This window comes from Empidonax traillii, unplaced genomic scaffold, assembly GCF_003031625.1.
Source record: "Empidonax traillii isolate 1590-97213 ecotype Southwest subspecies unplaced genomic scaffold, ASM303162v1 scaffold167:size2001844, whole genome shotgun sequence".
Taxonomy (NCBI): Eukaryota; Metazoa; Chordata; class Aves; order Passeriformes; family Tyrannidae; genus Empidonax; species Empidonax traillii.
In genome coordinates this window covers 1,089,694-1,116,819 of record NW_020955360.1, presented here as the reverse complement: position 1 = coordinate 1,116,819, position 27,126 = coordinate 1,089,694, and the positions used below count along the sequence as shown (strand labels likewise).

The 27,126-nt window shown below is 40.4% G+C and overlaps 1 protein-coding gene across 1 annotated transcript in view; it reads right to left on the bottom strand.

The window, feature by feature from the left end:
* KIAA1211 (KIAA1211 ortholog) overlaps positions 1-26,655 on the bottom strand; it is a 55,018-nt gene extending 28,363 nt beyond the window's left edge. The window contains exons 1-2 of the mRNA XM_027885541.1: positions 25,377-26,655; positions 9,915-10,080 (exon numbers count right to left, since the gene is read on the bottom strand). Coding sequence (XP_027741342.1) covers positions 9,915-10,080; positions 25,377-25,605 — 395 coding nt within the window. The 5' untranslated portion in view covers positions 25,606-26,655. The remainder of the gene's footprint in view (positions 1-9,914; positions 10,081-25,376) is intronic.
* Positions 26,656-27,126: the final 471 nt, after the last annotated feature.

Sequence of the window (27,126 nt, the reverse complement as noted above, 5' to 3'; positions counted from 1 at the left end):
TCACAGCTACTGGCTGTGCATACATCACTATCCTCCCCTTTTACTGTTCACTGGGTTGGAGTTCTCATACTTAAAATCAGATACCTCATGTATATTTATGTTGTTTGTTACAACTAATTAGTAGGCAAGGATTGCAATTCGGGCACCGAAGAGACTGGTTTGCAAGTTGTTCTTGACCTTACTAATGAATTGCTAATATTTAAGTTGGGAGCGGCCAACCTGCAACTTAGAAACTAAACAGAATTTTCTAGCAGTTCAAACCCCAAATCTGCATTTGACCACTATCAGGGATGCTCTGGTAGTAGGAAGTGCCCGATAAAATCTGAGTCCCTGAAATGGAAGAAAAGAGCAACTTCTTAGGTCAGTGCTGGTGGATTGCCTGGGACATGGCTGTGAGTGAAGATCTTCCCCATTCTGCTACAAAGCTGAGGACACTTTTGGTGATCTAGTCTCTCCTCCTGCCTGTGAACTTATTAAAATATCATTTAAAGCTCCGTTTGGGGACATCAGATCACATGAAACAGCTTCAGAGCTCCATGTGATCTGCAATCATAAGTTCACCACCGCTGAAAGTCCAGCCCTGCCTTTGACAAGTGCCCACAATGGTACCAGTGGCAGATTAGGACCATACTAAGTATGTACAGCATCTCTGACATTCCCCCAAACACCAAACTGCTCTCTCTCCCCTTATTACATGGCATCACATATTTCTGTTTCATAGAGCTTAGGTCAAACATACCTGAAAGGTTTTGTCCACTTTTGTTTTCTTATTAACTTGCTAACAAAACAAACATACTCCAAACTGTCAGAAGACATGAAACAGTCACAGGACACCTCACGGTGCATTAATTCAAGACTACTCTGTTCTGTGCCCCTCCAAAATTCTTTGTACACATAGTCGGTATTTTAGAATTGGGTGAATGAGCAATTCTGGTAGCCACATGTCCAACAACTGGTAAAAATAGTTTAAGAATTTTGCTTAAATGTCTATGTAGGCTAAAGAACATAGAAAAAAATTTTCACACATTGTAGTAACCTAGTTTCTTTTACAGGCTAGTTTAAATAGTGTTTAAGGTGATTTTAAGGCTACTTGTACTTTCTGAAAGGTCTCTTATTTTACTCACTTGGAGCCCACAATCCTTTCACATCTTCCCAGCTGTGAATTTGACAGATTATATCACAAAGGTCCTTTTCCCCCCTCTTTTTTCACTTTCCTCATGTTCTACTTTGGGAAAGACTGAATTTCTTTTAAGTCATAATACAATATGAATAATTGAGTTTCCTTCACTGCTACCAGCATTCCCATCTTTGAAGTTTTTCTCAGACGTCTTTATACAAAAACATCCTCACAATACACATCTACTAGTCTGCGCTCCCTTCGATTAAAAGGCATGTCAACATCAGGAGTGGATTTCAATAGATTCACAGTATGACAGAGACCCAGGCTACAATCATAGCCATGGCTGAAGGTATTACAGCTTCCAACTGCCATATCACTTCCAAGAAATGTGGGAAAACAGTGGCATCAGTTTATGAGCACTTCTGTTGATAATTCTGATGATGACACTTCAGAGGCTGTTTGTGCTGAAAATAATTGAATCATCATCTGACTCACTTTCAGAAACCTGATTAAATTACATGAATTATGGATGTGCTATATCAAAATATGAAGCACTTTTAGCAAATCTTTAAAGATGTTCTCCCTGAAGATGTGTTGCAACCCAAGGATCATGTTCCAATTTCAGCTGCAATACACAAATTTTCAAAACTAATTTTCTCATACTCAGAGCAAAGTTTAATTCCATTCGCTCTCAGAGTTTCCTTTGACTCACCTGTGTCCCTCTTCAGATACCTGAAATAGGCTGGAATACTTAGTTTCCCAGCAACACAAAAAACTTACTTTTCACCTTCTTTGCTTAGGATGAGATTGTCAAGAACTACTACATCTTTGAGAATGTATGATGGGCTCTGTGGTTCATGCAGGCTTTGGCACAAAAAGAGGGCACCAGGATTTGTCTTTATCTTGAGTGTGCCCCAAGAGCTTAAAAGTATTGCAGAGCCAATCATCCCACAGGGCTTTTACAAATAATGAAACCAGTAATGTCAAATGGGTGGGAAATAGAGCAAGACACACAGAATAAGGACCCCATCACATCCTGACCATGGAGATTTACCAGATTTACCAGTATTTAGCTGCAAAAGAAGTTGCCTTAAATACCCATCTCCCCTAACTAGGTTTCTTCTGCATAAAATTAATATTCTTCTTGGACTCACTGTTTAATTCAGTGCTGATAAATTAATTTTCCTGGAAAGGGAAAACACCTTCTGTTTCATTTCAGACTTCTGGAAGAATCACAGAAAACCACTGGTAAAACAGATTACAGAGATATTGGAAGCATCACCATCTATGTATGAATTTGGCTTGCAAAAACCTCTATGCAGTAAACCCCTCTTTCCATTACTCATTCTTGCTAAGGTATCTGTGTGTGCTAAGAAATCAGAAAATGTGAAAAAATGTCCTTACAGCAAAATAGAACCAACTTGAGCCTACAGGTAAAGTCTTACTCCTCTTCCATGAAGACCAACAAATAGAGATATTGCTCTTTGGACCCTCCCCCAGCCATCTACTGCTATGCATCACCATCTATTTAGGATATGATTTTCCATCAGTTCTAGAGACCTCAGGTCAGGACAGGTGAGGTGTCACCCTTTCTCTCTTTACCCTCCTCTCCATGCTTTCTCATCACCTCTTTTGTGCCTGACTAGTGATCATGGTTCACACGAAACAATTCAGAGAGATGTTCTGGTAACAAAAATAACTAATTGAAAAAAAAATAAAAATAAAAAAATCCCCAAACCCCCATCCAAACTCAAAAACCTACACAACTTCCTGGTTTGCCTTAGCAAACCCGGACTCAAGTTTCCATGCTAGCCACATGTCTAGAGAGCTGTTGGAAAGGGTCAGACAACTGCAATCCAGACATCAATCAGCATATACTGCTGTGGGACTGTACCCTTGAGTACATCAGAGCATGTGAAGGGACAATTTTACACAGAATACAAGGTTAAGTTTATCTTGATGCTGGTGGCTATAATGTTTTAGACCCCATTTTTCTCCAGAGCTATTTCTCCTCTCAAAGACAAATGTGTGGTTGTTAATAAGGGGAAGCTTTTCCAGCAGGGAACACTGAGAGCTCAGCTCTTGTATAAGCCCATGTTGGTGCATTCCTGTAGTACAGAAAATTCACACCACCAGTTGCCTCTTTGGTGTGTCATAAATGTTCCTCCCACTCTGGTATTAAAGAGTTAGAAATAGAAACTGGAAAATAAAGGGAAAGAATGAGTTGTTCTGTTCTTTCGTGTTTGTAGAGACTGACTCCAAAAAACCCTGAGTCTCATGACTTTTAGCTTTCCATTAGAAACTGATTCTGTAATCATCAGAGATCAAAGCCAGCTTTTTAACATGAAGCCATTTTTAACATTAAAAAATTCACAAAGCATGCAAAGCAAGAAAGAATTTGCTTTAGCCAGGTATTGACCCTCCATATAATCTCTTCAAAGGAATCTGAGAGTCACTTCCCAGAATAATGCCCCAAGGAAATGACAAGTGCAGTGATAAGTTGTCTTTACTTATTGTTTTGTTTTAATAAAGAAATCTGATTCAAAGCTTTGCATGTCCCATGAATGTCCCCAGGACAGATAGAGATGAAAAACATAAATTTCATTTTCTAGTCATTCCAGAGATGCATTAATACTGTAAAAGAGGAAAACTGACTGTAATGCTGAGATATATTTTTAGTGTCCTCTCTTTCATCTCTCATATTGGAATTAGAGTTTTGGTTCTAATTCACGCCTGGATGGGGAATATTATCCATGCTGTAACATAACTCTGATTCTGAGCTCAGTCTAAAGATGTATTCAAATCACCTTCAGGAACTGCTGAATTTCAGGGCACTAACTCTGAGAAAACTTCCCAGTCCCCCTGTTATGAGCCACCCAAGTCCCAGTGATGCCAGTGATCAGTTGTGCAGCCCCGCTGTCAGTAGTCCTGCTCATTTCCAAGGTATCACACAACATCATCTTATATAAAGCTCTGGTCTGGTTTCATCAGGGGATCTGTAACCTATGAACTTACCATAGCTTCATTTTTTCTTACAAGTAGGGATCAAACCTAGCTTTAAGTAATAAAGTAATGGCCAGTCTTCACGAATGAAGAACCAGGGAAGGTCTTTCCACCTTCCAGCCTGCTCATTGGATTTTTTAGGTGAGACACAGTGCACGCGGAACTGAGCCCACCCTTTAATCCTGAGGTTCATCTGCCGGGGCCAAGCGAGCTTGGACGGTGGCAGCGAGGTCCTCAGGACGTAGATGGATTGCCTTACAGGGCTAACGAGCTCCATCTGCCCGGGGAGTGGCCCCGACCGGGAATCGAACCCAGGCCTCGGCGGTGACAGCGCCGTGTCCTTAACCTCTAGACCACCAGGGGCTCCCTAGCTTTAAGTAGCTGATGCATCATGCTGATAGACTAAATAAAATTATGATAATCAAGGGCACAAAAATTAACCATGGGAAGTATCAAGGCCCGGAGAGCACTAATGAGCTTTAATGTCCCTGACCAGCCCCATCTGGGAGCTCCCTTTAAGACCACAGTCGAGGCTTTGGTCCTTGCCTGAACTATGCTGGAGGAGTGCCAATGCCCAGTTCAAAAACAACTGTACCTGGCCACACAGATCTTTGATCCAGGCTTCAATTTGCAGACTGTTTTCCTGGCTTGCCCTTAGCTCTGCCTTCTCAGCTATGGACCTGTAGCATGATCATGGATCCCACCCTCCTGTGGGATTTCCTTGGTGCCCTGTTTGCCTTCCTTGAAGCAGCGAGAAGGCAGTGAAGTAGGACTTGTTCAGTGAAGTAGTTCTTGACATGTGAGTTTTACGTAATTATTCATTAAATTGTCTAATCTCAGGAAGTCTCAGCATGTACAGCAAAGAAAGGCATCACTCTGGTTTCCAGTAATTCTGCAAGTGAACCCTAATGCAGCTTGAGGATGTGGACATTCACCAGTTAGCAAAGAAACATGCAGATTAGCAGAAGGAACAGGGCTCTAAGTGGTCCAGCTTTCACACTTGACCTGGCAATCCATCACATGTGACACTATTCTGTCAAACAGCAGCATATGTTTATGCAAAATCTGCTCTAAAGTATGGCAAAACGTCAGAAAAAGAAGTGAAAAGTCTAAGTTAGCCTTGGCAGGAATAAGTGTTATATAGTGACTGCACTTAGCTGATAAGGAAGGAAAGGAAGAGGATATAAGACAGTACGTTGTATTAAAGGTGACAACTCTGTATGGTACAGGAGCCTAGACCTCGTCCTTATCAGCTGCTGAAAATGGTAGTTGCCATGCAGAATCTGGAAGGAAATAAAGTATATGATGATTGGGAGGGGGAGTGCAAAGAAAAAATCCAAAAGGGAAGGCAAGGGAGAGGACAAGTGGACAGTAAGACAGCCTAACCTTCCAGAGAGACTAAAGCAAGACAGCTTATGTGATGGAAGAAGTGAAGAGCAGAGTAAAAAAGGTCCTAGGATTGCTGATGTGAAAATGAAACTAATCATAATCGAGGCCGAGGACAAAAGACAAGTTAAAAAGGAGAAACAGAGTGCAACCTAATATAAAATGCTGAGGACTTGTGGAGACATGGCCTACTGAAGAGCTCTCAGGATCATATACAGACCACAGCACACATTATGAGGCATCTTTACACTCAAGCAGCAGCTGAAAAAACAAAAGGCAAGCTGATGGTCCTTAGTGCAAATTTCTACTACGTGATAAAATTGCAGCAAGTAAGAAAAAGTCCTAGCTCACATACCTGAGAAGAAAGCTTCTGGAGCACAAAGACTTAAGCAAGCTGGTAACAGAAGGGAGGAAAGTGAGAGTTGAGGTGTCAAGAAAAGCTAAGGTCAAAAAAAAAAATGAGCATGATGTTAATCTGATGTTCTGTCAAGGCAGCTGGAACCACTTCAGGAAGGCTTTCTCCACTCCTCTGCTCTGACCGCATGCCACTGAGTACATATCAGAAATGGCCATTCTAAGGTGGATGTGGCTCCTATTTCTGCGCTACTCAGCTGCAATATAGATTACAAAAAAGGAAGAAAACTGTAATGCCACAAAAATTTGTAATGAAACTTATAAAAAACTCCATGCAAATGGAAAACTGCAGAGGGCAAAGCTGTTCTTTGCCACAACCTTTTCTGTCCTGTAACATCCTTGGTTCCCATAACACACCTCATAACCCATAAATAAGAAACTTGTTCCACATGGATCCGTGTCAGCTGACATAAGACAGGAAAAGCCAAGCTTGCTTTGTTTATAAAAGCCTTACAGTGTCCACATGTTACTTTTCTCTGGCTGGGCTTGAAGAGATACTTGCTGAAATCTGAGTTCTGATACAATGAAGAAGGTGGACACCAAGCACTACTGCAACATGGCACTCTCACTGGAATCGAGAAGGAACTCAAAATGAACCACTTACAAAGGAAATTATTAAAGTGACAAATGCCAATTGCAGAAATAAGGCTAACAAGCAGAAGAAAAAATGCCCAGTGTATGAAAACTGGATGTGACAGAGAGAAGGTTTTTTGGGAACTCCTTGAAACTCCAGTTGGACAGACAGATCACTTTTTTACTATTGATCTAGATTGTTTCATATCTTCAATGCCGCAAGTAAAGGGGTCCCGTTTCATGGAGAGGCACTGTCAAGAGACTGAAGTTCACTCAGTGACTTTTCGTTGGAAGAGGATCAATGCTGTCACACTCGAGTCCTCAAGACCTGACAGGTCTAATTCCAGGTCCTTTGAAATACTGCATTCAGCCTAAAGAAAAGCACTCTACTGTACCCCCAATAAGAGAAATTTAATTCCCTGCTGCCTCTGCACATCAAGCCAGAATGGCAAACTTTTGTAGGGCACTGCACAGGTGCACTTTCAGGTATGTCCTCACAATGCTTGCTTAATGTCAACTGTGACAAATTAGACAAATATAAAATCTTTTAAAGTGCCAAATCGCAGCCTCAGAACAGAAGCTTCTGGAGATCTTAGTGAAGCTCCACAAACATAGCTTAGCTTCCCTGTAATAGGCACTTCTATCTCCCAGCCCCTATGGTTAGGACATAAAGTTAATGAATACCGTTTTAACTTTGTAAACTCAAGAAGGGCAGTATAAAAGTGGAAAAAGGAATTCCAGTCTTTCACAAGGCAGAGCAAGACAAACTGCAGTAGGATACCTCCCACCTGGGTATTGCAAAACAACATGGATGAATAAATAGGCTGAAGTGTGCATACATCAGGATACCAAGCAAGTTATTTGCATCTGATGAATCCAAGATGTATCTGTAAGGACGGATGGACAGGCACATCTCTCAGGCTGCTTCCAACTCAGCTAGTCAATCTACACCATATGCAGATTACCTAAATGGCTCCAGGGATGTCTGCATCACCCAGTCAGTGCAGTCTCCATTAGAGATTCCAGCGCTAGCTGTGAGCAGGCCTGTAAGCCAATACAGCACTCAGTGAAATACTAGCTTAGGTCTTGGAAGCAATACAGATGTCTTCTTTAGCCTACACTCATTCATTTGCTTGTCTCTACCTTCCGGAGGCTGCTTCCTCCCTTAATATCTGTTCAAAACAACGACCTCCTCTCCCCAAAACAAAGCAAGAAGTGCACAAGACACATCCGCAGATAACAAATTCATGTGCTTTGCAGGCTGAAAAAGAAATATAGTTCTATTAAGGGAATAGGAGTATCCCTGAACTCTTATTGCAAAATTGGAACTTTTATGAAGCTTTTGTACATACATGATTGTTTTACCTTCCTAAAGATTTTGAAGCAAATGGTTTCACAAAACTATTTAGGTTTTTGCTTATATAAATATACTAATTGATATCTATATATGCTCTGGTCTATTTCTATAGGAATAGTGGAAGGTATAGCAATGCATTTACTTTTAGACAACTTGTAAACAACTATGTATATTATTTCACTCAGCCTATCTCTTCATTCAATTCACAAACATTTGAAATTAAAGGTCAAAAAAACATAATGGATGGAATCCACGCTGAAAACAATGGGGTAGCCAAACTAAGCTCTCCAAAGCAATCTAATGCACTGCACTGAACATCTATGCTTGTTGTAAGATGAGTAGTGTGACAAACACTACCTGCAAACTGAAAATTATCATCAAATCCCACTCGCATTGCACCACAAAGCCTGAGAGGAAAAACAGAGGTTTGACTTAGTATTTCCAGCAAGTTAAAAACAGAACCTCTCAGGAATCACAGGTGGAGAAAGAAATGTTCCACTTGGGATGAGGCACGGAACCCTTCACCCTTGCTAATCCCCTGTGATTTAAATCGTGCAGTCTCACTGATTCTACCAGAGGCTTACATTTAATGCCTTTATTAATTAGAAAAATTAATATGTTTAAAAATGCAAGCATTTAACAGTCTCACCAGGGTCGGCCACACCTTCCTGTCACTGCTGGGGAATGGGACAAGCTCCCATATCACTGTTTGTTTCTGGGTGCAGCACTGCATTTTTGGTTATATGGAATGGGAAACCCCTGATAGCGAGATGACGCCCTTCAGTTTGCTCTTGAGGGAAAAGGCACTAAAACCTCCTGCAGACTCTTGGCATCCTGCACTCAGGTAATGCAATGCAACAGCAGTCAGCCACACCTCCAGCTACACTGTGGCTACGCTCAGTATTGATTTTCTGAAAAGCTGGGTTGGGCAAAAGTAGGTGTATGAGATTGCACTGCAGAAACCAAAAGGAAATCTAGAACTCAAAGAAAATTTCACAGAATGGCACAAAAAACTCAAAAGCTTAAAAAAACCCTAAATAAATAATTTTTAAAATCACATTTTCACAGCTATTATTTTGCACCACTGGAAATACTGTGCAGGGTGATCTTTCTGCTACAAATTTCGGCATGTTTTTTATCCTCTCAGATGTTTTGTTACATTCAGATATTCACATTCCCACTGTTAACAGTCCCTTTTTTTCCAAAGCAGTAGGTTTTGACCAGGAGTCAGCTAACCTCTCTAAGACTAGCAGCTGGAAAGTGAAACAAGTATTACTGACGCCATTAGTTTTGTGCATCCAGCCTTGGGGTTTTGTTGCTGTTGCAGTGGGGAGTTTTTTGTTTGTTGTGGTTTGGGTTGGTTTGGTTGGTTGGTTTTGGTTTTTTGGGTTTTGGTTTGTTTTTTTTTTTTTCCTGTTCCCAGTAAGAGATTGCTGACTAGTCAGCTCTGTACAGTTTCTTTCTCCCATCATTCATACAGAAAGTTCTCACACTGTCCTTCTGTCATCCTCTGTTGACACTGGAATATGATCTGATTTCCAGGTGCTTCTCTCTGCTCCCTTTTTTCTTCTGCTCTACATTCAGATCAGAATAAAAGCAGCCTATTTGTTCACCCCAATTACAATGCAAAGACTGTATGGGATAGGCTGAAAAATGGTGTGTCTGTTCTGACCCAAATATACCACCTTACAGGGAAATATATGCAATAAAGTATACCAGTTCAAGTTTCTTTTTTCCCACTTTTTAAAATGCATGCATACCATTAATACCTGTGCTCAGGGTTCACCATGGAGTTCTGTTAAATCACAGAGCTGGATTCAAATTTATTTCTGCTTCACCCTGGGAATTCTTTTTTGCAAATCAGCATATGTACTCACTTTGGAGTCTAAAGCAGCAGGTGTCATGTTCAGAGGAGGGACAGCGATGCATCCACTTCACAAAAAAAGCAAAGTACAAATTGCTACCGTTTAGCAGAAGGAGAATTTAAATTTAATTCCACTATAAGCAGGGAGAACAAGTGGTGTGTGTGCACAGGCTGGCAGCAGACGCATGTGCACTTACCTCAGCCCACTGCTTGGCTCTTCATCGGAGGAGGTGCCGTTGCAGATATTGCCGAAGGAGTGGCTGGGCTTCAGCTTGGGTTCCTCACAGTCTAAGGCAGGCTCTCTTTTCTTCCTCTTGCTGAAGAGCTTCTTGAAAGGCTGGAATTTGCCTGCCTTTTTCTTGTCTGCGGATGACAAGAGAGAGCGGTGCGGGGCTGAGGGACGCGGCTGGCGAGCACACGCCGCGGCAGAAGGTTCAAAGGAGGAATGAGGTCAAAGAGCAAGTCACCAGCCCGGAGCAGCCCAGCACTTGAGATGTAAATGCCGGGCTGCAACTTGCTGTTGACGCGTCATATTGACAAAGCAAAGGAAAGAGCACTAAAACATCTGTTCTTGGGTTTGAGGATCTGCTTGGGGGTGTCAGCACAGCCGAACATTTCGATGAACAGAAGGGATAATTTTGCAAAGCCAGAATGTAACAGTGCACCTCATTTTTAGGCTTTACACCACAGTTTTGAGCATTTTACCAAAAGACAAGCACTGCTTTGGTCGTCCCACTTTGGAAGGTGCTGGATCCTCTGCCTTGAATTAGAAGCAATTGAAACCAACTAGCTGTGTTTTAATTATGTGTCCTCATAACTAGACAAGTCAATTTATATATGAAAAAAGAAAACAGGATAAAGTTCTGTTGGTTTGCTGCTAGGTTACTTCAATAAACATCCAGCTTTATATCAGCAAAGTTAATACATTTCTCTGACTTTTTTCCCCCAAGTGACTGAGGACAAAATTTGACCAAGCATTTCTTCCTTGAGACATTGAAATTTTCAAAGCTACACTGAAAAAGCATAACAAAAACACAAAACAGACATGAAGACAGAAACAAGAAATAAAAAACTCAGCCAGACTTAAAAGACTGGAGAAAATAAAGGCAGCTTTCAGGCACTATCCCCACATCTATTAAAAAGAAGTACCATAATTTTCTTGTTAGCCACTGTGAAGAAAAGGTTAATTTCTCAGGGCTGGGATGCATCAAAGAATATCTGAAACATAATAACTTTTTAAAAGAGTTTTATTTCTTTTCTGCTTCACTTTAATTTTACACTGATTCTACTTGGAACAAGCTAGTGATTTTGGTGGGGGTTTTTGGGTTTTGGGGGGTTTTTTTGTTGTTGTTTTTTGTTTGTTTGTTTTGGTTTTTTTTGGGGGGTTGTTTGTTTGTTTTGTTTTGTTTTAAAGAAAACCCAAGTCTCAGCCTCCTGTTATAATATAATTTCAGAAACATCATTTTGTACTGGTGACAAATATTTTCATAAGCTATTTAAATTCCTGTATGTGCTTTTCTCACAGTCTATTTGCATACACACTGCCTCAGCATACTCCACTCTTCCTATGGGCTGTGGCTCAACAGAAAGCAAAGGTTTGGTTGGAAAGTATATGGAGACCCCTGTAGGAACATCTGACCATGAAACCTGGAAAATCTTATGTAATGCAATAGCACTCTTCAATTCCACATTAGGTTTTACACTCCACTCTGCTGTACCTGAGCATGGCAAAGCCAAATCTGGGTAACACCCCTTTGTAATTGCTGGAGGCATAGCCTCAGAGTATTCAGAGAAAGAAAATGTGCTCAAGCACATTGTGATCTGCCTACTTCCTGTGGTAAGTAGTTTCCAAACTAGCATGGTGCCAGGGAGCCTGAGTTGAACTTGAGGTGAGATCAAACTTACACAAAGTTAATCTATCTGTACCTGATTATGGATGAAGTAGGACACCCAGACTGACATTATAAAGTCAAAGATGTAACAAATAGTAATTCTGCATTTCCTTTAAAGATCCCTGAAAAGCTCACCCAGACATAACTCCTCACCTCGGGCAGTCAAGATACACAGCATTTGTGCAACTTGGTTAAGACAACAAGGCACCCCAGTAGCAGCATAAAAATAGAAAGCTGAATTATGAACCTCAAATTCAGGCACAGCATTAGAATTTTTTGGTTCAGAATCACAGACCCACAGTGAGCAGACAAGAAAAACAACAAGTGCTGAAGCAGCAGTTTTACCAGGGTAGAAGAAAAAGGGCTACGAGAGTTTACTCAACCTGTCTCCCAGCTTTGCTTTCCATAAGCTGACCAACTCAGATCTCCAGCCAGACCAATTTTTTGCTGCTCAATTCTGAGTTTAGAGAAATATATTCTTACATGAAGCCCCTAACAGACAGGCAGGCAGTCATGCAGAGAAAGAGAGAAATTATTGCTCTTGGCCAGAGCTGCTCCAACCCTTCACACGCCTCAGAAACTGACTGCAAACCCCCATAAATCAAATGGTAGAGCATACAGAAGAGAAAGCATCAGTATTGGACACAACACTGGGGGAAAGAGTTATGTGTCCACAGTTCCCCCCTTACCTGTTTCCTCCGCCTTCTTTGAAAGGGAAGACTGTCATGCCATTTCCGCTGGTTAATGTAATTTACTGCACAAATCAATTAAACTACAGCATTTTTAAAAAAAGGTTCTCACCATGTCATTCCTCCCCATTAGCCCTGTCCCCTCCTCTTTTGGAGGTCTTCAGATATAACTGTAAATCGCCTCATTGACTTTAAATCTACTGTACTGATTCACCAACTATGAATCTAGGTGTTGAACAAATATAACAGGTCAACACAGCTTTCATTTCATCAAAATGGGTGAAAGCCAACACTCCTATCTCCAGTCAAGATCTGCTTTTCTCTATGTGATTTACCATGTCCCTTAGCTGTTTCTGCTGCATACCCCATCATCATAGTTGTCGCATTACTAAGCGTGAATTCTTTAAATTAGGCTTTATGACTCATTCCAAAACCAATGAACACCCTTCCCTGCACAGGCTGCACACGCTGTCCCCCATCCTGCCAGCAGCCTGCCCTTCCAGGTATCTAAGGAAGGAATGCCTGACCCCTACGACAAAGTCTGTTTAAGTAAATTTTTCACAAGATTTTACGGGGGAAGATATGGGATGATATCACCTATAGGGTAAAATGCTTCAGTAAAACAAGTACAAAAAGGAATCCAAACATCAGCAATGCAACAGACAATGCCCTGCACAAAAGCCTTTTGAATCTCTAATGCTCAAACACAACTCCTCCCTTCCATTCATCTCTAACGCTGAGAGAAAAAATGGGATAGGAAAGGCTGAAGGTTATGACACCCAGTGCTGTCAACTTGCAACAAGGACAATTGCTGGGAGTGCCAGGAAATAATATGGGCCATTTGCTTCTCTCCTTAATCGCTTGAATGGGAATCCTACAGATCCAGCCCCAGGAGACCAAGGGAAATTAGTAATTAAATCTTTTTCCTGTCTGTTTGACAAGTCTATCTTGTTCAAATCACTGTAAACAGTTAACAGTAAATCAGTTTTGAATCACAGAATAACATAAGGTGTGAAGGCGACAGATAAACAAGTTTGGACACACTAGCTGGAATAACAGAGCACATATGGTAGGCGCTGCCATCTCAGCTATCAGAAGAGCAGCAGAGCAGATTAGAATAATCTTTAACCTGTCATATAATTTATCTGATGCACAAAGACACACGGTGCCTAACATAGAGCCAATTAAAACGGAGAGCATCGGCATCATGAAGGCAGCACATGGTCCCTCCACTCCCAGTGGCAGAGGGGAGCAGCTTCTCCTCTCACACTCTCTCTTTCATGCTCTCCAAGAAAGATGAAAGCGGGTGCAATGGGCTTTACTGCCAGTAAATCAGTCACAGCCTTTGGACTCCAGCTGGCAAAGTCTTATCAATGTGCCAGCTGAAAATTCCCCATAAGATATCTTGCTGTTAAACTGCTCAAATGTCACGCAAATCCATTGGGATTCCTAGGCTTAATTCTTCCCTCATCCATCCCATCAAAACAAGCACAGAGTCCTCAACACAAGCACAGGTCAAACAAAGATTTAACTACCATGATTATAGAGGGAAGAAATTTAAATGACTGGAAAGAGAGTGAGCAGTGTATCCCAAAAAACAGGAGCAATGCAGGGGTGAGGTTATGCCAATAGATGGGATAGAGAAGATGCTAATGTCACTGGAAATACCTGAAAAATAATTTTCAAGCAAAGCAAGCTTCACATGAGATACAAAAAGACTCATGTAATCATAGAAAAGACACCTAAATATTTAACAAGGTGTTGGTTCCTTGTTTTGCCTATTTGCTGCAGTGATGAGGGCACTCACAGTAGTGTGGGTGAGGAAGCCTACAAGGTGAGACCTCTTAAAGCAGAGCTGACCAAACACATGCATCAGCTGGTGAGTAGGAAGATGACTGTTGAGGTGAAAAACAAATAAAACCAGGATTCACAGTGTCAATTTGAAGTTACTGTGGCCAGGATTTTTCAAGCCCCACATTTGAAATGGGGTTTGCAAAGATTTCACAGACTTTATTGCTCATTATATGAGATGCCACATCTGTTTATAACACTTCTCCTAAACTGAGATATTGCACAGGGCCTGTCTCCAAAAGAATGTGTTCCTTGTTAGTGAATTTAATGGCTACAAAATATGGTGCAATAAGCTAGATTAATGAGAATATGAATTATTAAATTGAATAGAAATTTCTATAATGAATTTAGGGAATGAACATCCATGTGCACACATCATTAAGAACTGTGTGGACAGAGGGCAGGTGGGTTACTGCTCTGCAGGCTCAATAAAGCAGCCAAGGCAAAAAAGGGAACTAAAAGATATTAAGAGGGTAAGTTGATTGACATCTCTAATTACATCTCTACAACAGAAAAAGGCTGTTATGAAACACAATACCAGTAAAAAAACCCACCTTGATTTTAAGCTAATGGTATTTCTTATTGATGCTCTTTTTAAAATAACATTGGATGTATCCACTACAATAAGCAGTGCCCTGCCGAGCTCCGGGTTGACCATGCATCTGCACAAACTTGTTTGCTTTTCAGGTCCCCATCAAAAAGCCACTCTTCCCTCCTCCTTGCCTAGTCTGTTCTCACAGGGCATAGAGCTTCACTGTGCAAACCAGGATTGACACTTGCCTCCAGCTTTCCCACCCACTAGACGATTCAGTACAATAATTTCTGCAAGTCCCCAGAGATGCTCGTTACTGATATAAATTTGCAGCACTCCCTGGAGAGGTGTTTCCACTCCTTCAGGAAAGGGAAACAAATTGTTTGGGATCACAGAGTAGCCTCTGCTCCACTTAAACATGTTCTCATGTTTCAAAATAGGTGTGAGCTTCCATACCTACTGTAGCTCATCTGATTTCACAGGGAAAATTGGTTTCTGGAGATTTTCTGCTTTCATGACCTGCCCTCAGTCCACTGCCCTCTCTTCTATATGTAGCTAAAAAGAAAGCTGGGGTTGATAGATGAATGCAGTCCAGATATACAAAGCAGGAACAAACACCAAAGAGCCCAAAGAAACATTTAAGAGAAAATACAGGGAATAAAGATTGACATAAAAAAAGACTGGCATTCAGATTGAATAATGTAACTTCTCAGCAATGAGTTCAACTGTGTGAGACATTTAGTGATGGCACATAAAACTCATAAAGCAGATAGTATGCAATAGTCTCATGCTGACAGAGATGAGATGAGATGAGATAATATGACCTGACATCAAATCAATACCTGAGAAACACTAAATGAAAACAATATTGAGAGGGATCAAAGGTGTCAAACTGGAGTGGCCACAGTAGTCTAACGAAACACATAGGCAAAGAAAAGGAAAAATAGCATGCCAATGCTTGCTTGTTTTTCCAAGAGTATCAAGTGATCTTACAGAGATACTATTTCTTGCAAACCTTGTCCCACAGAGAGGATGAGGTATTCTTGGATTACCTGATATAAACTAGTAATACTACCTAAAGTATCCATAACACAGCAAAACCAAATCTTATTTTCCAGAAACATCTGTTTTCCCTTGCCACCTGCAGAAGCAAAAATATTTCCATAAACAAAAGCTTGTTTTTGATTTTTCTTTCTCCCAAAGACTGTATCCTCCCCAGAAACCATATGTAGCTGAGATAGTCAGCTGTTTGGAGACACGTGTGAATCATCATAATAGAGTCTATTAATGTTCAAAACCCATCTAATATACTTTATCATCCAAAGCAGGGAAACAGCTACTTCAACACTTCTCTTGATACAAGGAAGTAATAGGGAAAGTAAAAACTTATGTAATTCACTTAAAGGCAATTTAAAGTATTTAACCTCCACTGCATGAGATTTGCCTCAGTGGTCTTTACAAGCAAGAAACAAATACAGATGGAGAGCAGGAGTAAAGAACACTTTAAAAATGTTTAGATGACATTTTAGATGACAACAGAAGAACCAGAGCTGAGTAAATACTGGTCCTCTCTCCTCTGAGACTAATTCTTTAGTTGCAGAGTCTCATTTACTCTGGTGAGAGCCTTACCTCCCTTCACTGTTGAGCTCCTATTTTCCTCTTTTCCCCATCTATAAATTAAAGTCTTCCTAGTCAATCTCTGTATTTCTGTGCCTTCTATTTTTAGCAAGTATCACAATGAGTGGTCCTTGAAGTCAGAATAACATTGACATCCTGTTGCCTTAATCTATCTTTGGGCAGCACCTTTGGGATGGAAAAGACACTGCCCTCCAAAAAACATAATCAAACTTAGAGCAGGTAGGTCACTTTGGGAATGTGTGAAGTAGGCCGGGGATAGCAGGGATTCCCAGCAGGGAAGACAGTATGAGAAGATCAGTGTAAACTTTTCCAAGGGAAAGCCCCAATTACAGGTTACACAGTGAGTAGCCAGGGGGTTTAAAACAACTTGGGATACACATCCTGAGCACAGTGACAACAGGTAGCAGAGTTCATACATAAAAGGGCATCTGCAGAAGGGTTAAGCGAATGGGATATATGTTACTGAGGTGCCGGGCTGCATTGCAGAACATATGCAATAAGATAAAACCAGCTTATTATAGCTCCTGGCTCAGTGATGCATGTGAGACTTTTCGAAAGGAATGGACCACAATAGCTTCTGGTTCGCCAACAAAACATTCATCCATTATGTAACAGAAAGGAGAAAATTACTAGGTCAAGAATTATTAACTCAAGTTATTATTGATGTGAGACCCTTTTGGTATGCTGGGTTTTATCTGAGGTTTCCAGAGCTGCATTAAACACCTGAGGTAAATGCAGTAAAGGGATGTTGGGTTATTATTTCCTTCTCAGAGAGAAAAAAATGTAAAACATGGGATTCCCTTAGCAGAACAATTTCTTACATGGGACAATTCCAGCTTGAAAGCATTTAAAACCTATCCTGGCCACGCTGCATATGAAAAGATAAACCTCTCAAAGGCAAAGCGACTTCCCTGAGGCCCTGCCACAGAACAGTCCAAAGTCCAAGGAGTAAAACCTGCGCTGGACAAACAGCTCCCCACTGCCCCTCCCCAGCTGCTGGCGGTCATTTATACCTCCTCAAGGCTGGTACAAGCTGCTGACAGACCAGGATCCTACACTCAAATCACTATTTCTAAGATCATTCTTGCAGGGGATTGTGTCTCATGAAGTTTTTCCTGCCCCTGCAGCCCTAGGATAAGTCCTGTATTGCACTGCTCAACACTTTTGGATCCATACCATTTCCAGTTTTCCATCAGTGAGAGAAGGAGCATTTCATCCTCACAGAAACTATTGGCTTACCATAGAAAATGTTAATTTTCATGAAGTAAGCGTGAAACTCATAGACCAAACCTCCTCAGCGATAAGGCAGAAGTGCTAACAGCATGCTGCTGAATTCCATTGATAAGACAAACCTGAGAAGTATCCTGACCTCAAAGGAGAGTCAGAGTGCCATGCCAGAAGGACTGGATGGCTAGAGGACTGGGATAACAGAAATGAGAGGCAATGCTGCAGTACTGTGTACAAACTCATCTGTTTAGGGCACATTGCTCAAACATTCTTCTTTCTAATAACTTGGCACAGACCAGCTAGAAATGTGCAAGAAGACAGACATCTGGCCACATTAGCTGATCACAGGATAATTATAAACCAGCAGTGTGGTGCTGCTACAAAAATGAAATGTCATCCTATGGAAGGGTCTCCTGGGACTGGTAGGGGTTACTATCCAAGAAAGGGGATAGAGAGCCAACTTACTAATAAATCACTAGGTGCTAATAAATCAAGGCTGTAAGCAGGCAGGTACATCCAATATATTTTATATTGGGATTTGGATTTTTTTCCTTCTTTTATAGTGGAAACAACAAATTAATACATTGCTGAGTCATTTTGACACAGAATAAAATCGCTCTTGAATGTCACATAAAAGAAATATTATTGGATAAAAATTTCATGTCATGGTGCAAAATCAGATATATTATTTCTGCTTTTGCTGCCTAAGACCACCTGAAACCAGTAAGGACATAGATACTGCAACATAAAGCAGCTGCAAGCATTGAAACTAGTAATGTAAGGAACACTTTCAAGGCAGTATCCTGCTCAGAACAATAACAGCCAATAACTGGAGAAAACCAGCAGATAAAAATGGCTTTTTTAGTTGTTGTGACTGGTGAGTGTCCAAGAATGGCCTCAAGTGACTGGAAAATTCAGTGAAATCTTATAAAATTTTTCAGTTTAGACCTCCTCAGAGGTATCTAAGAGATAAAAAATTTGGAATATTTTTCTTCTAATCTTTGAGAACTAACAATATTCACTTAATAGAATATTCAAATAGATGTATTTTACCATCACATTTACTTGGCCAGCACTGAGTATACAAACACACAACACTAATAAATAGAAGCAGTGCTATTTTAAATGCCAACCAAGTAAGATTTCTAATACAAATAGAAATATAAAGAAAGGGTTCTTTACAAGCTTTGTAATATCAAAATACAAAAAAACCCAAGCTACTACAGTGATGCTAAGTGAAATTTCCTCCTGTTCTATTTTATGATGCTAGAATAAAATTAATTACTCGTGAAGAAGCAAAATTAAAAAGAAGAGAAGCACCCATAAAGAGATGACACTCAAGCATTTATAAACTTAAACATTTAAAAAATATCTAAAATAATTCAAATATAAAATGGCCTTTTCACAAAAGAACAACTCTTTCTATCCCTGAACTAGAAAAACCAGACATTTCCTTTTAAAACATGTTTTCTTTAGGCAGTTGGAACAAAAAGAAAAAAATCTATTCCCTATTTTCATGTTGTTTTGCTTCCAGGCAAGGATTTGCCAGGCCAGGATGTGACTGATCATGCTCATCATACACCATCTCACTGAGCAGAGATTACAAAGCATTATCACCAATAAACTGGGGAAATACATCAAATTTAGCCACACAAGCTGGGCATGATTAAACTTTGCTGAGAAAGGAGATGCTGCTTTCTCTACAACATCACCTGCCCACATTGGAATTTATTTACTGTGTACTATGTCCCAGAATGAAACAGAACGGAGGGGACTCAGGTGGCCAGGCAAAGCACAAGATCTTTTGTGCTAGTGAGGATGGTTAAATGTAACTACCACCCAGGGAAATTAATGCATTGTAGATTGCAGGATATGATATCAAGATGGACCCTAGAGTGAAAATTATTCAAGTGTGCAGTTTGTAAACCTTGGAAGGACAGTGGAAGCAGAAGCTGTGTCTGTTGTACTCTGAGGAGCTACAGCAGCCCTGACACCCAAGGGACCAGACAAATGCTAGATCTCACGATGCAACATCATTCCAGAAAATATCACTTGTACGGGGTGCCTTCTGGCAGATCAGGTGCCCTCCAGCTGTTCCAATACACAATAGCAAGAGCAAGGAAGAGGAATTCCTCTCCTGGTACTGACTAGTGCCAGGATCTGTTCGTCAAGCAAGGATGGAAGTGGAAGTCCATTTCAGCAGCTCTGAACACTCGATTTTCTGGGTGCTGAGGCACATTTTGGATCCCTGCAAGCAGCTTGGTACAGGAATTGGTGCCCTGCCTGTCCAGTTAAGGGAAGCTCACAATGAGAGTCAGGGGAAGCCCATGCTGACCAAACTATATTTAGCTCCCTTCCTTAGCTGCTCCTCTGACATCATAGGCTTCTTGACACCTTGCATAAACACACCTGATACCATTCCTCCACTTGTAAAATCAAGATTCAAGAGCACTTGCTGTAAAAGAAATTGCAGAGAGCAGATTTGGGACCGGGCTGGGAGCAGAGGAGAGAGGTAAAACATTCATCAAGTGTTAACCTTATTTGTTTGTTTTAAATGTATTCCCATCTAGACTACAAGCATTCAGCTGAAGCAGTATTTTTCCATCTCTCTAAAGCAACACCTAGTGTTACAGCAGCACATGCAAGCTTGAAAGAACAGTAACAGTACAAATACAATAAACAAGCTGAAATAAAAGTTTACAAAAATAATCAGTTTCCATTATGTGACCAGTGGCCTCAAGAGATGCCCACATCTCTCTCATTGACACATTTTGATGCTGAAATACTGCAAAGCATCTGAAAGCAAATCCAGGTGGTACTTCTTGAAACTTTCCTCACATGAAAGTTTCTGAAAGATTTGTCGAATATGAGTATGGAAACCAACATAGCTGTTGCTTTGCCCTGTGGGCATAGAGAGGGCATAAACTAACACTCACAGCTAAAAGTCCTAGATGAAGAGAATAATCATTCCAGTGCTCCATGTTGGCCCTCTATCAGATCCCCAGATCCTCATACCAGGTTTTCTTCTACATTGTCGGAAAAATCCTGATGCTTTAAATGACTGCGCTAATCTTGATACTTCTTTAAACAGCTGAGCTAAAGTCCAAAAGCCATATGTGCACTAACACCCACCCAGGACAGTCAGAGGAAAGAACCATTTAATTTAGGTATACGAAATGACAGCACTCTCAGTTATATGAGGGTAACTTCACACAGTGTACAAGTTAAGCTTAGGCTTCTCCCACCCCTTTACCCCCTCTTCTTCACTTTTTAAGACTAAGTCTTACATATTACACGGAAGAAAGATGCCAGTTGTGCAGCAGAAATACAGAGCACTGTGGCGATGCAGAGCAGCATCTTCTCCAGGAATTTTCTGTCAAAGGGTATGTCTCAATTACAAGAAAAACCACATTCCCCCCTTTTCTTTTTCCTGCTTTTCTGCCGTGGATTGTTTGGAGCCAAACCATAAAATGAATAACCACACAATATTAGAACAAAATAGGAGAGTCTCCAAATATTCTCTTTTTTTCAGTCTGGCTTAATTTATCACGTATGTCTCTATCTGTATCACAGGATATAGATTATTCATAATGTGTTTGCAGAAAACATTACTCTGAACAAATGCAATTTGATCTGATTTAGTCACAGTTAATGTTGAGTTTAAACTCAACACATACAAACAGATAATGAGTTTAAGTGTTTCAGACTGTAAACTGAAAATTATCTGATGACAACTAATCTGCTGTACCACCTGAGAATTCACTGGTTTACTGATGCTAAATGAAGATGAGCAGGTCACTGATGAATCTGGAAAAAAACCCCACCTGGACAGAATGCATACAGCTATCTGGCATTATATATATACATATTCATTAATGGGAGGGAAGTTGCTGCTCACTTGGAAGGCGCCAGTTTGGACACAACAGTCAAGCATGTGACTAAAATGTGTTCAAATACGTACTTGGTTTTGGCTAACTGATTCCTATAAGGGCATAACCCATCACCCACGTGGTATCCTAAAGCTTCTGTAATGGTAATGCAATCCTGATAGTATCTGGATAATCACGTAATCAAACTAGGGAAAATAAGAGAGCAGTGAGATTTCACTACTTTGTAGCAAAGGCTTTTAAAAATACATTAATATTTTTACTAAGTTCTTCCAAAAGCAGATGGAAGTGGTTTTCTCATTTTTTTCAGCACAAAGTGGAAGGAGGCACTGGATAGGAGCTGAAATAGATTATCTATCTGTAACTGTTCATCCCTGAGGTGCCTTGGTGATGTGTACATCTGGGGAACTGCTACCTAGCTGCAAGCCTCCCCACTGTGGCAGCCCACTGCTGCATGGACACCACATGCACTGCACATCACTGTGGAGGAGGCCAAAAGCCTCTTAACCAAAGCATGTGAAATTACCCAGGGCCAAGGAAGAGGGCAGAAAGGGTGGCTCTTAAAATGCGTGCAAGACCTTACAACTCAGGAAGGATCAGAAGATGTAGCAATCTGTGTTACTTCCTTGTAATATCAAATGCTTGTTTAATTAAAACATCTGCAAGAAAAACTGTCTATAGAACAGACCTCAGAGCCCCCAAGAAACAAACTCTCTGAAAGACAGCATCACCCTTCTGCAGCCATGGTGGAAACACAGCATGGCAGGATCTTAAGCAGCAGCTCCAAAATCCTCCATGCTGGGGAATATATGCAGAGCCATCACCAGCATTAGCTGGCCTCTAGCAGAACCAGCCCAAACTGAAGAGGGAGAGGTGTTTTTTGTTTGTTTGTTTGTTTGTTTGTTTGTTTTTAACTGAAAATAGTTTTTGTTCCAAGACACACAGCAGGGGAAAGCAAGGTGGCTGGAAGCCCCCTGAGGTTCTGATGGGCAAGGGCAGAGCAGCCTTGCAGGATTTTGCTCTCCTCTGCTGGAATGGGCTCCAAGCCGTAACTAGTAAGTTCTGACGACCTGACCTCATTGTAAAGAACTGGTTTCTCTGCCCTGCCCTCCTGGACCATGCCATCAGACTGGTAAGGTTTGTTTGTACCTGCTCTTCAGGATACCCCAAGCACCCTCTCCAGAGTCAGCCACTCATTATCCTCCAGCACTCGAGTTGTTAGCTGGGGCAAGTGCAGCCACAGAGCAGCTGGTCATCCCTGCTTTAGGCTATGTTGCGAAATGGGACAGGCACTCTGCTCCATAGGTTAAAGAGGACACTTCATTTAGGGAAACAGCATTCCAGAATAAGAATTAAATTTCTTCTGTCATGGGAGAAGCAGAATATGAAGAGATTGCATCTTCGGAGTAAGGAGACAAGATTTTAATCTCACTATCTAATAAGAAACCAGTAAACAAGAGGACAGAAGTCAGATGGGTTGAGATGTCTAGTTAGTTCATGAAGCATTTTACCGGAGTATAATTTTGTATGTGTAACAAAGCAAAAGGTACTAATTAATTGCAACTCATTAAGTGCAAGTTGTTTAATAATTAGGAAAAATGAATGCAGGCATGGCAAAGTTGGTACAGACAAGAATTCCATATAGCTGAGTGTTGCATTTCCAACAGCAGCCAGTCTGCTCAAGAAGCAAAGGAGTAATTTGAAATTCAGTCTTGACCCATGGGGTCAACATTTTTTTCCCAACTTTTCTGAAAGTAATCTTAAAGGACAAAAATAATGAATGCCTTCACAATAAATGACTGGATTAGACAATTAGTGTCTGTCTCCACCCATGGGCAATTAAAATTTCATGTTCTACGTATAGAAAGCATTGCTATCCCATGTAGAGTGCTCATGGATATATAAATCATCCATATTCATGTTCTCATCTTTTAGAGTTCTGCTAATACTTATGCAGAATCAAGGTAAGTCAGTCATACTTATCTCTTTGTAAATCGTATCCTTCGAAAGGAATCAGAAACAAATATCCCAAATAAGATTTTAATAGCATAATATTTTCAAAATTTGCTCTTTACCCAGGGAAAGTTTGCTGAGGGGGAGAGAGTTCAGAAACCGCTGCACATACTAGGACAGAAAAGGACTGAAAGCAAAGGGGCCACAGGAAAAGTGGTCATAGGCAAAGATTTCCTAGAACAGCAGCTTTCAGAGAAGTCTCACACGACAATAAATCACTCATCCCCTACAACTATCTGCTGGGGATTTTTAAGTCTTTACCATAGTACCATACAGGGATTGACCCTAAAACCCAGTATAAGGCAAGACAGGGATGCACCCTTTTATTTGGTGGTAATTGTAGAACAAATGGTTTTCTACAAAAGCAGGCACCAAATTCTGGGAAAGTCTGGGCCTGGAATTTTCTGCTCAGTTATGGCTTAACTAATGATAGCTAAGACAAGTGTAAAAGTCACATGAGAAACAGAGTTTCCTTCCCACAGTGCCACTGGTGAAGCATACAGAAAGAAAACTAAATAAATCTGAAAACTTCACACAAGTAAATTCTTTTCTTTGTACTGAATGGACACGCTGTACTCCCACTGCTTCACAAAGGAAGTTAAGAGCTTCTTTATATGTCAAGCCTACTCTCTTTTTCTCAACAAAATACAAATGAAAGGGCCGTGTGAATTATTAACAGATGACAACAGAGAGCTAGTCAGGTATTTCAAACATTTGTGTCTCTTCTTCCCACATGAATTCCTCAATAGTAAATGCAAAGTAAGTCTTCTTACTACTTCCATCATTTAAATCCATAATTAGAGCTGACTAAATAACTTGTTGAAAAGTAAAGGCTTTTTTACATTCCTTCCTCTCTCCTTTCTTTCCCTGGGAGAGCATTTGACCTGACTGTCAGTGACAGGGTGACAGGGGGACTTCATGTTCTGAAGGGCACTTGGTGAATCAAGTCAGAGCCTTTTCCCCTCTTAATACCTTTTCAGTACCACAAGCTCACGTGGAAAATCATGCCACCCAATGGAAACAGAGACACTAGGTATATAATGGGGAAATCTGAAAACAGACTAAAACTGTAGTCATGTTACAATGCTAACCATCATCTCACGTCAAAAATAGGTCGTCTTATACATGCTTTGGCCGGGCTCTCCTCCCTCATCTCCCCCTACCCCCAAACTTCACCAACAAAGAGGTGAACAGGACATCACCACACGAATCCAACACCATTGCTTGACAGCATGCTTGCTATTTACACATAAGTACAAACTTAACACTGCTTCAGTCCACTCACATCATTTAAGTCAAATAAATTCTAAATTTTTCGAAGAATCTGTGCAAACCCAATGTAATAAAGTGAAATCATATAACTTAGTATCAATGCAAGTGAAAGATAATTGAGAATTATCATATGAAAACCTGTCAAGATTAGAATTACCATAGAAAGCTTTAAAATGGCAAACTTTTTGACAATTTTGAAAAATAATCCAGATGACCCTAAGTAAACATGTACTTTTCTATTTACTTCCAAATTTAAATCCATAAATTCTAAACTTTCATCAGGTAAAAGGGTCATTTCAAATAGCATGGTAAAGCGCAGCGTCTGACATAACACAAACTGGGGGAATCAAGTTTCCCACAGTTGAACAGGTAACTCCTAGTAATGCCACAAGGAATTACCTGCAAAAACATAAACCAGAATAATCTCTTTGTTTTGGATTTGACTGAGCTTCACACATACGCTGTTTATTCTGATTGCCATAAAAATGGACAAAAGCAGCACACACATTAGCAGCAGCTCTCACTTAAAAACAAGAAGCACAGCACATTTTCCCCTCAGCCAGCTCCCCGCTGAAAGTATTCCAGACTAAGCCACAAAAACTTAACAGTGAGCTTTCAAATGACAGGACATCATGTGCTCCATCAGTCAAGTACTTACAAGGTTTCTTAAACAAATTGATCATGCCTACAATTTCAGACGAAGTCAGAGAAACTCCAGACTTGATCTTCTCTGAGGAAGAAACAAAAGCCATGAAATCATCAAAGAGAAGGGCTTGTTTGGCTTTTTTTTTTGTTGTTGTTGTTGCTGTCTTTAAGAGAGCTCTGAAGGACATATCGTAACATGGTAGGAAGCTTGTAGGAACAGCCTTGCAAACAAGGCTGAGCATGTACTTCAGCACTCTGTTCTTAGCATACTCCCTGTGGAAAATGCTAAGGGAAGTTTTAACTAGCAAGAGTCAAGGTGATTTCAGATTGATAGCTAAGACCTCCCGGGCGATCTTACATAGGGTACATTAGTTTATATAATTGCTTTCTGCTCAGTCTTCCCCAGCTATGAAGCCAAAAATAGCTTACTTGTCCCACAAGGGAAATAAGGTATACCAGGGATAACGGGCAACCCTTTATAGGTGTTATGAATAACAGCCGTGGTTTTAAAAAAGTAAGAGAATTCCTGACATTATAGTATTATCCATGTTTTTACTTTTACAAGAACAATTTAATGTCAGTAGCTACCATGAAATCAGGAGGCTGCATTTTCCAAGAAAATTTGTGCCAGACATTAGTATTTTCTGAAGCATCCTATAGTACCATGAAATGGAGACAAGCATTAAGCAGACTTTATTATTCACCAGAAAAGAAGTAACAATGATGCAAAAAAAAGCAATAAAATTTTGAATATAAAACCCCAAAAAGGCTTCATTATGCAGTTCTCAGTCAACACCAGCTGAGCCAAAGCCTACTACAGTACTTCTCTGTGCTTGGCTAAAACTTCCCATGGCTCCAGTAGCTCCATTCGCAGAGGTGCCAGTCTTCCACAAACAGGCATTTGCAACTGGATTTAAGGGAAAATATACTCTGTAAAACCAGGCTCTCTGATCTGTAGTTTGGCATACAAATAGAGGTCTAATTTTCAATTCTCTTGGGAACCAGGTAGCTTCTCATGAAGTAAAATCCACAACTGGAAATTAATGTTTTAATGACATCTTTTCAATTCTTGCACTATGTTTGTTCAAAATCGTGTATTACAAGTTTTACCCAAAGACCAGCAACACGTGGCTATGCTTAGGCTTTCACATTCTGATGGTGTTAAGACCAAAAAGTGTTTCTCATGAAATTCAAGATCTAGAGAAAGACTGTACTTTCTCAATGTGAAACAAAAGTTTACGGTTTTTATCCAGTTTCAACAGGGGTCCTTGGTATTTGCATATCAATTGCAGAGACTTTAGAAGTCAGAACATAAAGCCTTTAACAGAGGAAAATTTTGATTAATCTGTTGTACATAGTACATTTACTAACACCTGATTTCCCAAATCTCCTTCTATCAAGTCAATTAAAAAAGTGTATTTGGAGAAACATTGAAGAATCTTATGATTCTTAGTGACCTCTTCTTTCTAAGTACTGGAAATACAGACATACAGAATAATTTCCATAAAACACAGACAAATGGGATTGAACTGTAAATGAGAAAAGATAAAATAAAAAGCTTGAGAGTATTATCCTCCTGTTGCTTTCTCCTCTGAGGTATCTCACGCCGATTTTTTTTTTTTTGTAGATGTATCAAGATTTATGTGTAATAATGACTTTAGCAACTTCTTTCTTTAGGGATTCATTTTAATTCACTAATGAAACATTCTCAGGAACCAAGAGATTCACTTTCACCCAATTTCATTTTAATTAAAAAGAGCTAA